The 14,994-nt window shown below is 34.4% G+C and overlaps 1 protein-coding gene across 1 annotated transcript; it reads right to left on the bottom strand.

The window, feature by feature from the left end:
* Positions 1-6,227: 6,227 nt before the first annotated feature.
* Positions 6,228-9,083, bottom strand: LOC127861291 (uncharacterized). The gene is made up of 5 exons (XM_052399741.1): positions 8,999-9,083; positions 8,613-8,720; positions 8,069-8,185; positions 7,798-7,885; positions 6,228-6,966 (listed from the first exon to the last, which is right to left on the bottom strand). The coding sequence occupies exons 2-5, from the start codon at positions 8,617-8,619 to the stop codon at positions 6,498-6,500; spliced, it is 681 nt and encodes a 226-aa protein (XP_052255701.1). The 5' UTR covers positions 8,620-8,720; positions 8,999-9,083; the 3' UTR covers positions 6,228-6,497.
* Between the last annotated feature and the right edge of the window lie 5,911 nt (positions 9,084-14,994).

Here is a 14,994-nt window from a genome sequence, read left to right as displayed (position 1 = left end):
GACCACGCCAGACACTCCTTAAATACTTATAACAAACATTATGAATATATCTGCAGTAAATGCAATAAATAATTGTTTTTATGATCAGGCAATAGATCTGTTTCAGGTCCAGCACTGTATCGAAAACGCCGACCTTATAGATAGAAAGAATTAGAAATAGACATCGGTTGTCTTAGTAGACGCTCGGCTGATCAGCATGCTACGGCTTAAAACCGATGGTGGTAAAGAAAGTTGGATATGCGACAAGCGCTGATGAAATAAGAAGTAAGAAACGCTGGTGGATTGAATAAGGCTTAAGCCAACGTGGTGGATTTGATAAGGCGTTAGCGACAGTCGCGGGTTACACGGCGTTAGCGACAGGGGAGTCTGCGCGTATTCGACAGTTGTGGATTTTGAAAAGCTTTATCAACAGTGGTGGATTTTTAAAGGCTTTATCGACAGTGGCGGTTTTGTTAAGGCGTTATCGAGAGTGGCGGTTTTGATAAGGCAGTATTGACAATGGCGGATTTAATTTGGCGTTAACAAAAGTAACGGACTTTGTTTTAGTTTAAACTTATTTATTTCAAAATCGACTGCATCGTGACTTAAGACTTTTAAAGCAATGTGGCCTGTGTTCCAGGTAGAACCAGTACTTAGTTGTTGTTTTTTTTTCGTGGAGAAAGACCAAAAAAAGCCCCTACTGTGGGGACGGAACGCGGTCACTAGGCGGACACCATATCCATTATACCACGGCAACCTCATAACACGGACGTAGTAAGGAATTAACGTAAGCGGCAGGTGAAATAAGGCGCAATTATACTATCGATTATAATAAAGCGCTAGTGACAGTTGCGGATTTAAGGTGTAGTCGGCGTCAATCCAACTCATTTTAAGTTTAAACATTAAATGAGCGTTTTTTTGAAAATCAGCTTTTTGCAAATATTCGCGTATATTTTCAACTTCGATAATTAGGAGAACACGTTTCATTAGTTATTAACGGCAATCGACGAGTTGCTAAGTTATCACATCTCAAAGAAAATCTATGTAAAGGTACTACATGTAGTAGAACGCGGGTTCTAAATCGCTTTTCGGACACCCGAACACCACTCTTGTATGAGTAGGATTTGTTTATTATTTCAACAGATTTTTCCGAATTCTGTTAACGTTGTTTTTAAAAAAAAAATTATTAACGGTATACTATGTTATTGTTTATGTACTGTACATTGTATAATCTACTTTTTGAAATAGATGTCAAAGATATTTACAATTTGTTATTGAAGGCCACATGGAGAAAATGTAGCGTTTAAAATATATTCCTGATATCTCTGTTATTGCAAAAATCTCAATATAAAGTGTTTATCTAAAAGCATAAAACAATGTGTTCGCAAAAGAGCGGGGATAGATAGGTAAGCTAAACTTATTATGTCGTTAAATCTGTATAAACTAATCCCAATTTAAAAACAATACGTAATGACATGCCGAACTCTTCCAAATCTCTATTTAACATAGTTTAAGGTTATTTAAATTAAGTGAGTTTGATCGAATGTAGAGGAAAATGATCGCAAACGTAGTAATTTTTGTGAATTTAGCAAAAAGTGATCAAAACTCAAACTCGAATACCGGGAAAGAGAGTTTAGAGTCAACATACAAAATAGGGTAGGTCGGATCAGTGAAACACACAATTTAGTTACGCCTAATATTGGAATTGCCTCATCGAATTGCATAGAATAACGTACACAAAATTTGGCAGCTTTGTTTCATGTACATATAGATCAAACTCTTGCAAAGTTCGCAATGTCAATGTACTAGAGGTATACAATCTAATATATTTGCACAATCATCTCCAAACAGTAATTGCCATTAGTAAATAGGCAATAATAGAGAGAAATTAGTCGCTACAAGAATATCTCAAAATTACACAGGATAATGTTAACATACTATCAGGAAAAAAGAATTGGAAAGGGGTAAATTCAGTTTTGCGCAAACTAAATATTCCCGGAAACATGTCAGAGAATGCCACCAGAGACATTCATTGTTGCTTTCTGTACCGTAAATATGTGGTTTTTCTATATGTTTCATTCTGCACGTTTTCGAAAAGCTTTCCAAAATTCTGCGTTTATGGATTTTTAATGCTAGTGAAATATAATTATCACGTTATTTTCGCTTTTCCATACCCAACCTAAAATTATATATTTTATATAAAAGTATTGACCCTCATGTTTGAGGTTGTATAGTCTTTGTCATCGTTGATGACAACCTTCCTGACATCACATATATTAAGTATTTTTGAAGTTGTCATAGTCGTTATCAATTCGTTGATGCGTCTGATGTCTTGACTTTTGACATTTTGAAAGTATTGTTACTCCCTTTATGCATTCATAGTTCTGGTGCCCGTTCTGTTGAGGCTGTTATAGTGTTTAAAATTCCGATGAGTTTGTGATTTTCTTATATAGTTTTGACCTTTCCGATAAAGGGTTGGTATTCTTTATAATGTAGATGATGCCTTTAAAGTATTAATCATACTGTTTATGTATTCTTAACCTTAACAATGCCGGTGATGTTTGAAAGTTGTAATTATACCGTTGATGCTTTCATAGACATAATGAAATTGATCATTTCTGAACAAGCTTGATAGTCATGAACATTCCGTAAAGGTTTTTATAGTCCATACCATTCAGATCAAGTATGTATACTTCTGACGAATCCGTTTCCGTTTTTACAGTATTGTTCAGTTAGAATTGTATAGTCTTAACCATTTAATTAATGGAGACATAGTGGTTATTGTCTTAATCATACCACCTACTAGTATTTTAGGATACGCTTGACTGTTCTTCTGATGTCGCCACAGTCTTTGACGTCTGGTTTTTTGTCTTCAAAGTATTGACGATTCAAATTATGTCTTCATAGCCGTGATCATACTGTTGACGTCTTCCTAGATTTGATCATTTGGTTGATTTTTCCATAGTCATGACCATTATGTTGATGTTTTCATATTTCTTACAATTATGTTGATGTTTTCATAATCTTCAACATGCCGTCGATTTTCTGATTTCCTTGACATTCCGTTGATATCATCAATGTCTTAGCCCTTTAATGAAATGTGTTTTTAGTATTAAGCACTGCTCACAAGTTGCGATACTCTTTACCATTCTGTTTCTGCCACCATATTCCTCTGTGCTTTAATGTTCTTGATCATTTGGTCAATGTCTTCGTCTTCTCGACAATTTTGTAAATGCTTTTAAAGCCTTGAAAAACCGCTGATGCCTTATAGTATTTATCATCATGTTGATGTTTTTTACTATCTTGATGCTTTGATGTTCTAAACGCTTTGAGATATCAGTCTGTTTTTGTTATCATAGTGTTTATATTGGTAGCACCATTTTTTGGTTTATTACTTGAATACACACCAGTAGGCATACGGCTTTATAACGATTCCGTACGGTTTGATAAATGGTCAGTAACTTATAATTAGGCGAGGACTTAGATATCGCTCAGTATTCATTTACTAACCTGTATCACACCGGGTCGGTATGAAGACGGTATGAAAAGTAAAAACAGCAAACAACTGTTAAAGTCAGCTACCTGTATACTGTATTCGTCTTGCTTACTTTCATGATTTTATTTAACGTTTTCAATCAATATGATGAGCAATCGACAGAATTAAGATAAGTACACAGTCAGGATGTGACTTGTTTTAGCCAATCTCAAACTAGTATTCTGGGCTGTGTAAGACAAATACGTGTACAAAACGGATACAGTTACACATGAATCACGAACATGGATCAGAACGAATGATACAATCGTACATAGTTCCTTTCCATCAGTAATATATGCATGCAAGTATATAACATTACTGTTCGTTGACGTCATGAGTTATAATATTTTCATTTATTGGAATTGATTATTAAACATTATTAAAGTACATGTATACTACATGCAGCTTGAAAAACCCATAGATGGTTAGTGAAGGGAGGCTTTGGCAAGGAAGTGGTTTGCACGTCTGGTCTGAGAAAGAAGGCATGCGCTATATGTTTGCCTCCGTCATGGGTTCATATAGATTGTTAGCTGGTTAAGTCGTTGCAACGAGATTTTGTTAACGACTCAGTAGGTCGTGGAAACGATTTCGCGATCTCGTGGGAGCAATTCAGCTAACTCCCGTGAACGACTTAGTTACGACTCTCTCTCTGATGAACTATTAAGACAGCTTTTGTGAAGTAAAAGCGAGGATTTGCTCGATTTATGTCTTATACTTTCCTAGCGAGCCGTGTTTAATACATTATAAAACAAGCCATTAATAAACATGTATTTATATAAGTTTCTTGTTATGCTGTTATCACTTACGTACTTACTAGGTATTTCGTTCCCACGACGTGTAATATCGTTAAAAGGAATAAGTTATCTCGTTCCCACGAGTTACTTAATCGACCCAAAAGTTAGTTAAGTCGTTAACATGAATTAATAAGTCGTTCATACCAGTAAATTATCTCAGCCGTATACAATATACCAAGGCGCGGTTAAGGAATTAACTAGAACATGTACATGCCACATATGTCCATCCGAAGTTTTTGCGAAACAAATTATTTGGTTATAACTGATATTGACACGAAAACATATGTCAAAATTGTTTGTATTTCAAGTACATACATCCATGGATTACGATGGGTGGTAATAATGTAATTTTGGACTTGTTTTGTTCGGTTAGTCGTCAAAAAGTAAGGCCCGAAATAGTACATTTGGGAGACAATCAATATATTAAGTAGTTGAAAAGTGTCGAATTTAAAGTATCAATCATATAACGTTTACTGCCTTAATCATCAGAAAAACAACTCCAGACTTTGTTTTTACGTTTTTTATGGCATATATAATATAATGAGTGAAGAAGGAAGTAAATGTTGAGCAAAGTAAAATATTGTATTACCAACTGTAATTTAAACATTTATCCTTATTTTGATTTTACCGGTATGAAAGTTGATATAAGGAAGTGTTTGTTAGTGTATGATTGTGTAAAAGTAATGTACAGGTGTATGTTAAGCAATTGTCAGTTAATAAATCGTGTTTGATTTAACGTCGTTTATTTGTTTGGCAGCTTTGTTGCGAATTAAGTCATGAATGTTTAGTAGGCACGCAGCAGCTCAACTAAGAGTTATTTAATGGCCGATGAATACTAATTATGATGAAAATACGAACATTACTTGAATGCAAAAATGATTAAATTACTGTAAGTGAAAAGAACAATATTCAACTTGTCTCTGCTGTAGTTCTGAAAGTCATTGAGCGTTATTAATTAACTGCTTTAAGTTTCGGCCATATGTAGACAAACAAGTATAATTCTGAAACATGTTATGCTATAGTATATGGAGACTGAAGGTTACACTTGTCGTTTTTTATACAGGTTCATAGTAGTCAAGAAATTAAGTTTGAACAAGCCTTAATCGTTATTTTTATACAGGAACCTATTTGGTCATGTTTTTAACATATACATTATATTCCAAAATATAAAGACAAACGTAATACTGTGAATCTTTCTACAGGAACCATATTTATACATATACATTATAATCCAATATATAAAGACAGACGTAATACTGTAAGGAAACAAAAGGTTGTCATAAAACATTACACTGTGACTAAACAAAGTGGTGTTACAATACAATATGCTATGTCAAGCTTCTCGCAAAAAAACAACAGGTTTTCCATAATAGCAAACCACCATATTATTATCGATTTAATATGTTTTGCTTTAAAATGTGTATTAGTAACTTTCTCACTGTTGAAATCAGTTACTGCTATGAGAAAATTTCATTAATGTAGAAACATACATTTTATTAAATTATTTAAACCAACACAAATTCTTTCCAGATCAAAGAAGATTATTCTTATGATTGCGATGGTTCGTCTTAACTGATATGGAAAGTATTTGTTTGATGTGTGATTTTATTTACTCTGAAACATATTTGTGTATTCCTTCGACTACATAAATGATCCGCATCCCCAACATATCTTGATTACTCGTTACTTTTTTATATACGTAAACGAGTAACTGTTAGCTAACACGCAATATACACGTTATGTCCCCGTTTATTAAGATTTGAATACTAGGCGGAATTTGTATTGCATTCAGTGTCGCTAATTCAAAGACCAACTTGTGCTACCTTATTCATTATTTGATCATTATTTGACGCAAGCTTTGTTGGGACTGTTTCCTATTTAATATGAAGTGTATATATTTTTATATGAATCTAGTAGGTATCACATTGCACAATTAAGAACATATATATTTTACACGTATTATAATTTCAACACCTATTTACATTTTGCGTTTTGGGCATAAAATATGGACACCACAACGTTTTGTGACATTACGCATTCAATCACTTATTCATTTAATTCATATATATTTTTTTATTTGAGCATATCCCGCCGCTTCGCTAGATGGACGTGTTGCCTTCATTCCATTGATAGCGTAAAAGTCCCCATGTATAAAGTCTTTCGTTTCATTCCAGTGTGTAAATTATGCACTAACACGCAGTGGTTATATGGTTATAGTCGTCACCGCCAGCGTTCGTTCGCGCCAAAGCAGATGTATCATAGTCGCTGCCTGGTTGGGACATGTTATACCCGAGTCCTGCTACGTGGTCATAGTCTCCCGGCCGGTCTAGCTTGAGTTTGTTATAAATGGCGTCCGGTTTTCTGGTATCGGGTCCAGTTCTTACGGCATTGCTGGTGTAGTCATAATCATCTTTCACGCTTTGATAAGGTTCCTCTGTGTCATTGATTGAATTGTGATGATCGGTCTCAAGATTGTCCTCCTTTGGTTCTTCTGCTGTGTTATAATGATCTGCATGGTCTCTAATTGATTGTATGCTTTTCTCTAATATACAATAGTTATGATTACCAACGGTTTCTTCATTGGATCTGCTTGCACACGCGAGGTATACGGGGTCAGGTTCGGCCGTTTTCGTCCCCAATTTACACGACAAAATTCCCCTGAAATAATTGCAACCACTCAAAATATAATAGACACAAATCCCCGGTGCTTATTACTATTTCCTATTCAAAATGCATAAAGTTATAAGCATTTACATGAAATTTTAAAATCTTATTCCCTCAATAAATATATGTTAATACAATATGATAACAAAGAAAGTAACTGTTAAGGAAGTTTTGAGCTTATAAATGTTTTTGAAACATGCAACGTTGTTACATGTTAACGAAATCTTTTACTATTTCGTATGACAGAAATACACAACTGTTCCAACATTAAGTCCACATATTAACCATGTATTGTATCTTCCATTAATTTCAAGTGAATGAATTAACGAATATAATAAATATGCAAGCACAGCATGTAAGTCTAAACATTGTATATCAAGATACATTTTTTACATGCGCTGATGAATAATTTAATGGGGATGTCTGATTTACAATGATGATATCCAGAACGGCAACGCGTGTGATTGTATACCTACTTTGTCAATTACTATGGATAACGATGGGTAACAGATTACAGCGACGCTTAAACAAGTTGTGTGGTTCATCTAACCTGACCGACCTTAATTTTTCGAGTCGACCACAACTTTCGTGTTTGTATCTCTGGACATTCAGAAAAAATAATGTTGTTCATGTGTTGTGTTACCCGTATACGTTTGTTTTATTCAGTGTACGACGAATAAAATTAAACATGATCTAACACTGTATTCAACACATTTTCTTTAAATATCATTCATTTTTCGAGAAAAATGTGTTTCCACATTTGGCACTCATATTTTACGTGTATTTTCCCTGTATCTTTCAACAGCCGACTAAATACCAGCTTACCTCCTCCTAAGTACAAAGATGACAACGACTGTTCCCACTATACACAGAATTCCAACTGCCACACCGATGCCAACACCGATTGGAAACTCTGAAAGTATATTTTATAGATCAGAATTTTCGCCCTGTACATTTACATCAATATAGATTTGTTTTATGTTATAGCGAAGTTGATGTTATGTCAAATTATTGACAATCGATTGTTATGCATTTTTAAATAATGTAAACTACTTCAAACACATGGTTCTATACAATAGATTTTGAAAGTAATTGCCTTCAGAAACGTCAGACAACGGACCTCTAGTGACCGATTCCTCTGTCGTTGAATGTTCATATGTACAAACGTCATCAGTAGAGTAGGGAGAGATGCTGTTTTCAGTTGTTGGCAAGCCTTTCGAATTCATAGATGTAAATATAGTTTAGGTGCTGTATATGGATTGCAAGAATATTGATTGAAAAGCTTTCAAAGTGTATCGATTCAACTGTGCGACACGCAATGATAAAAGTAATCGTATATAACGCCAGTTTACTGTATGGATGTAATAAGCATAATAAGGTCATGAAAAAAACCCAGTCATTACATTACAAACAATGCCATGTTATTATCAAGTGCTCACACTTTAAAAAATAATTATTAGCTTATATTTATTCTTATTCTTAATGAATAATGAATACTGATCAATATCGTAAAATGATTTTTTAACGCAATTTCTTATCATTGCAATTCTGTACTAATTAGCATATGTGTCCTCATTTATATATTGAAATTGTCTGCAAAATCAATATTTTAAATTCTATTGTAGCGGTTGTATTGTTACCTTGCATACAGAGAGCTTTTTTGTTCACATCATTCCTTGCGAACTTTAAAACACGATCAACTGTTTTAAAAAACGCAAACTGTTCCACCGGATATATTGTTAATATTTCTGAAAGAACAGTAATTGGTAATTACACGTATCCACATTTCAAATAGATCAAAACTATTTTTATTAAGGAGTATTTTTAAAATGGGCATTGCTTGACTGTCTTGATTAAATTTACACAAAATATGTTGAATATGTAAAAGTTAAAAGTTAAAATGACATTTATCGCATTCAAATGCAAAGTTGTTTATTCTTATATATAGTTTTTAAAATGAGTCATTTGATTTGTATGTGTATTTATTTATAAAAATAGAAATCGTTGAGTAAAATAACGATCGTACTAGCACTAGTTGATTTAATCAAGGCGGTAGATCGGATTATGCCTGTCCAATAATACTGCAACTGCACAGTGCTGAAATAACTATTTGTTATGCTTTTTATTGATGCTGGGTGATAGTTATGTTTCAGACAAATGTCGTTGGCAGCACTCCAACTATTTTTTTGGCCCGTTGGATCATCAAAAGATTCCGCAGTTGTATTTGACCCTACAATATATGTATCTTATATTTGTTCAAGTGATGAAGTTGTGTCATAATTAAATAGTTCAAAGCTTATATAATATACTACACATTTTGCCTAAAGTATCGTGCTCCTTTTGTGAGTATACATGTAGAATACGAGCCGAGCAAAGCATTAGTCAGAAATTAGTACAATGAACGCTTTTCGAGTAGTTTTTCAGTGCAATATTTCATTATTGCTCACTACACACATAATACGAATTAACAATTATCGTTAAATTTGGTGAAACAGCATATATGTATAAAATAAGAGTTTTCAGATAATAGAAAACATACCTTTACATGTGCTACACATGACTTTTATATAATGTGTTTGTTCACATGGCCCCCACAAAAACTTGGGGTAATAATACAAAAGGCAATCTCCGGAAGTGTTGTGGCTTGTGGAAACTTCTGAGCTAATAACTGAAAACGTTAATACAACTTATAAATGCAACTTATTTCAATACATATTAATATATTTTTGCATAAACTCTATCTATAATGCCCTCTGGCGGGGTGCACAAACTTGGCAAAAGGAGGGCTTGAATGGGAGAAATCGTGTATTAATAAGGCGATTGACGTGCCGTTCAAGCCCTGTTATGTGTTTTTCATATCCATAAACTGGTCCACGCGCAGTTACTTCCCATTTTTCATTGGATTCAATGAAGTTATTTTGAACATTGTTAATAACTCCAGCCTTCGACGACTTTCCAAGCATAAATGGGGATCTGATTAAGCACCAGTTTCCTCATGCATGCAGGGATAAAGGCAATGGATATTTCAATCCACTTTTCAAATTATACCATCTGCACTCTCTTGGCAACAGCTTTATTTTATTGGCAACGTCAATGAATTGAAGGTTATTTACTCAACACTTTCGAAAGACTATGCTGTAAATGTTCCTGCTGTATGATTGAAATACTTCCGTGACAATATGTATTAATTTTTAGAAAATTTAGTTGGAACGAAATAAGATAAACCTGTACGAAAGAAACATCAATGAAAACAATGACTTATTCTGACGATATTTTAATCCGCCAAGACCAGTAAATTCCAAAAAAAATCATTTCTTAATCTGTGCAGCTGCATTTTCAAATTTGCATTAATCCACTGTTTTAACACATTTTAAATCGAAAACTGCCGAAGGAGAAAAGCCTCGTCATATCTGATGATGACCGAGTGAGGCATATGTCAAACACAACTTTGAACTATATGACGTCATATGAAATAATCGAATAATTTTGTCGATGTCGAATGTACAAGACATATTGTTTTCAATGTTATTTTAATCTATTTTAGTATGTGTGATTTGTTTATACAATAATAGCGAAAGTACACATTTTCTCGGACATGATCATCTGTGGGCGCTCTAAAAATCCGGGCAGGAACGGATTTTTCGACCGCCAACAGATTATCATTCCCTCAAAAACGTGTATTATCCCTATCCCTATAAAGAAACATAACGTTACGTTAAAACAAATCGTTGTCCTATTATGTTCACATGAGTGAATTCATATTGGGATTGTATTTGTACTGAAGGCAGCCTTATGATACTGCTGTCGTGGTTCGGAGCACATGCTTATACAATTATTGGAAATTGAAGATCTCCGGCCTATCAAACGATATCAACTAAAACAAATAACTAATTGCAGGGTCAATCTCTCCGTTGCTATGCACAACATACATTGCAGTGTACATTTATGTCGTTTGTTCAGGCTATATCGTGATTGCAAATTTACGAAACACATCCTATATTACAAGTTACAGTCTAAATTCCTTTATCTGTGAAACAACTCCGATTTGCATTTGTACTTACGTTTATACTTTTACAGACAACATAGCGAGGCTGCTGCTGAAGATTAAGCAAACAATGCAAAAAGAATGGTATATGAAAAAATCCCATGTAGTTCACAAATAAGGACAATGATTTTATGTCTCCGTTTAAAAGGCCGCTTTGTTCCGTCACATTTCTAATCAGACTGCCATTCAGCATGTTGGGGTATCAAAAGGCCACTTTTTTCATACTGCATATCAGTTTGTCCATTAGATAAGAAGGATGACACACTACACCGATAATTGTTTGGTCGTTTTATTACGGGAGGCACCGTTACTGTAAAAAAACAAATCCGAACTCTACTGCTATCTGAAGAAAACTTCTTAACCGCCTTACACAGAATTTTACAAGCTATATATGCAAAAAAACAGACGGATGTTGGTCATATATATATATGTTAGTTTAAACATATTTATTTCGGAATGCATATACATGAAAAATATACACAGTAATGTGTGGATTGACCTGGAAGCTAAACTAAGCTTATTGTAAGTCGTTCCTCGAGCATGAAGAAAAACGATGCTTTAGGCGAGAAGCATTTCAATTGATAAAGATGTTAATGTCGAGTGGTTGAGGTGGAAAGTACTTGCAGGAACAGATAGGGAAGGAAGGGAATAAATATAGGTATGGAAACGGACTAAGAGTAGAAGAACGAGGTTGGAGCAGGAGTTAGAAGGGAGTTGGGGAGCATATGAAAATTATGAGAGAATTGGTATCAAAGGCGTCGGCGTCTTATCGAAGCGTGCAGATTTGTCAATAAAGGTATGTACTGCTGCAAAAATATTGCAGTTGGCCTCCAAAGAAATACGAGGATTTCCAAAAAGCAATACCTTGGTTGAGGGTATGCAGAAGTGTGATACAGTATTCATAAGGCGCACTCGAATGGTCGAATACAATGGACAGTGAAAAACATAATGGCTAGCTGTTTCTTCTTCGCCACAGGAGCAAAGATGTGATTGTATTATGTTTTTAATAAATAGATCTTGTGAAAGCACACTGCAGTTTGTGCGTAGTCTCGTATCCATTATCTGGGATTTACGTTTGCCATAGTAATAGTATTTTGGAAGTTTGACCACTGATGATAGAAGACCTTTTTAAATGAGATGATGGATGCTGTGTTCGAGATTTCGGTTGGAAGGCTATTGTAAGCACGAGTAGTGGATGGGATAAAAGAGTTGTAGTAGAGCGCAGTTCTAGCTCTTGGGGTGTAAAGTGTATGAGAATTCCTTAAATTATAGCGGTCGTTTGTATTCATGTGTGGACACAAGTAAGAAAGATAAGATGTGGTTAGGCTGTTATTCATTTTGTAAAAATAATGAGTTTATGTTTAGCTCTACGATTACTTAATTTTCCCATCCGACTTCTTCCAAAAGCTTTTGCATTGAGACTAATTTCGTGGCACCTGTGACTATTCGTACAGCCTCAATTTGGACGCTTTCTAACATTTCTTGGTCTTGTAATGAGCAGTTGTCGTAAATGACATCGCCATATTCGAGTAAAGGACGTATAAATGATACGAAGATGTTTCCAATGAGGAACGGTCTAAATTAAATTTGAACTTTTTCATAATGTTTATTCTTGTTTAGGCCTTATTAACAATGTACTCAATATGGGTGCCCCATGTAAGGTGTAGTAAAGTAGATCCCTAGGTGTTCATGTTTTGTTACTTCGCTAATTAGGGCGTTATTCATATATACAGGGGGATGTTGAATTGTGCTTGTCTTGCGACTAATAATCATTGACTCCGTTTTCTTAGGATTGAAACAGACAAGCCGTGTTTTAGCCCATTTTTTGATTATTTTGAGATCGGAGTTAAGTGTAGCTGCAGCGTGGACTGGATTGTCGACTACAACATAAAGTCTTGTGTCGTCGGCATATAAACCTGATGTTGGCTTTAATATCTAGAACAATAACATTAAAGGGGCCTTTTCACAGATTTTGGCATTTTTTAACTTATTCATTAAATTCTTTATATTGATAAATGTAAACATTGGATCGTAAAAGCTCCAGTAAAAAATCAATAATAAAATTAAAAAAAGGAAAAGAACATTTCCCGGAGCAGGTTTCGAACCAGTGACCCCTGGAGTCCTGCCAGAGTCCTGAAGTAAAAACGCTTTAGCCTACTGAGCTATTCCGCCGAGTATACATACTTAACGTATTTTATACCTTATATAAGCAATCTTCGTAGTTTCACAAAATGTAACGACAAAAACAGAATTCTCCAAATTATTCAATCGTTTCGCGTTGCAACGCTTTATAATTTTTAGGTTTTAAAATCGTCAAAAGATGCATATAATGGCTATATTAGACCATGGTAAATGTACAGTATTACTGTTTCCTCACAAATATCATAACTAAAACGAAAATTTGCGAATCTGAAACAACTTTTTTCAATTTTGTCAATTTACCAAAGCGTGAAAAGATCCCTTTAATACAGATTAAAAAAAGAAGAGGCCATAAAATAGAGCCCTGGGGTACTCCAGCGTTGATATGAGACCGATTGGATTCTGCGTTTAGGAGAACAACCTTTTGTTTATTAATATGTTGAATGCTGAAACTCGGGGGTTGATACATGCAGTTTCCATAGAATATGGCAAATTAAACAGGAATTGTTCAGCCAATTTGACATGAAATTTTAACAAGAAACGTCGAAAGAACGACCTATTCATGAAAACTAAGTCGTTCTTCCTAAGCTACCCGGAGACAATCTCGCGTTTGCTCGTAAATATTTGGATATGGTAGCTGGAAATCCACATTGAATATTTTGTGACACACACACAAATAATAACGAGCATTTTGTATCGCGTTAAATCTATGTTTCCGGACCACATCTAGCGTTGTCATTTTTGGTTTAAGAACATTGATTTTTTTATGTGTTTACTATATTTTTCGAAATATTGTACCCAATATTCGTTGATTTTGTGTGTTTAAGGGCATTTACAATTTTCCATATTTCATCATTTCAACAAAATCAGCATTACTTATACGCTGGTTTTGTTATCTGCATTTGCGTTCGGTTGTGTTTGTGCGCGTTGTGCACTAGTTTATCGAAGCTATAATAGAATACTTAATGCGGTACGGTGAGATTGTTTTAAATTGTGTTGAAACAAATACAATCAGCGAAACTGTATTTTGGTATATTCTTGCATAAAGGTCCGTGCCAGGTTAATATCTGCGAGCAGCATTGACCTGGCACTCGTGATATCAATTAGCAATAATTATATGCTTCGATTGTTTCCTATCTTTGCATTCGGTTTTGTTCGCGCATGTTTTTATCTCATTGTGTTTTTGTTGTTATTATTTTTGCTCACATGTTATTATTGCTTACAATTAAGATATTTAATGTAAGTTACTCACCATTAATTGGACTGAACACTGCTGAAGGAAAACTAACTCTGTCACAAGATCTATTTTGATTCCCATTGCCAAGATCGGTAGCTGTTACGCATCTACACTCCTTGTATGTCTGTGGAAATAATATGCAACTATAAACACTGTTAAATAGATAAATATAAAAATAGTAGTACGTGTTCGGTATGCGTTTCATCATGTTTAAATGCAACATGTATTCGTGTTATTGCCTATGAAGTGGGAGAACAAATATAAATTTTAATGGACGATGATGCCTATTGATATTGTTTGTAAGTTCAACTGCGACTGAAAGTGAAATTTCGGGTCCTGTAATTCTCTCTGCGTTTGTGTGCACGCTTAACAGGCCTCGTTGTATATATATATACATTTAAATGTTTTATTCGTATCAACAAAATATGTTAAAACTAAGGGCATGTAATGCAAACGTCCTTACAGCTGAAATATATCTTATATTTAAATATATTAAACACATTTTAAGTTTATATAAGTAATACCGACTTGTTATTTTTTACAATGAATTTTTTTTATATGTACTTACATGGTTAGATAGAATATCGTCATTACCGGTAGC

The sequence above is a fragment of the Dreissena polymorpha genome, chromosome 15 (genome assembly GCF_020536995.1).
Source record: "Dreissena polymorpha isolate Duluth1 chromosome 15, UMN_Dpol_1.0, whole genome shotgun sequence".
Taxonomy (NCBI): Eukaryota; Metazoa; Mollusca; class Bivalvia; order Myida; family Dreissenidae; genus Dreissena; species Dreissena polymorpha.
This window is presented reverse-complemented; position numbering and strand designations above follow the sequence as displayed.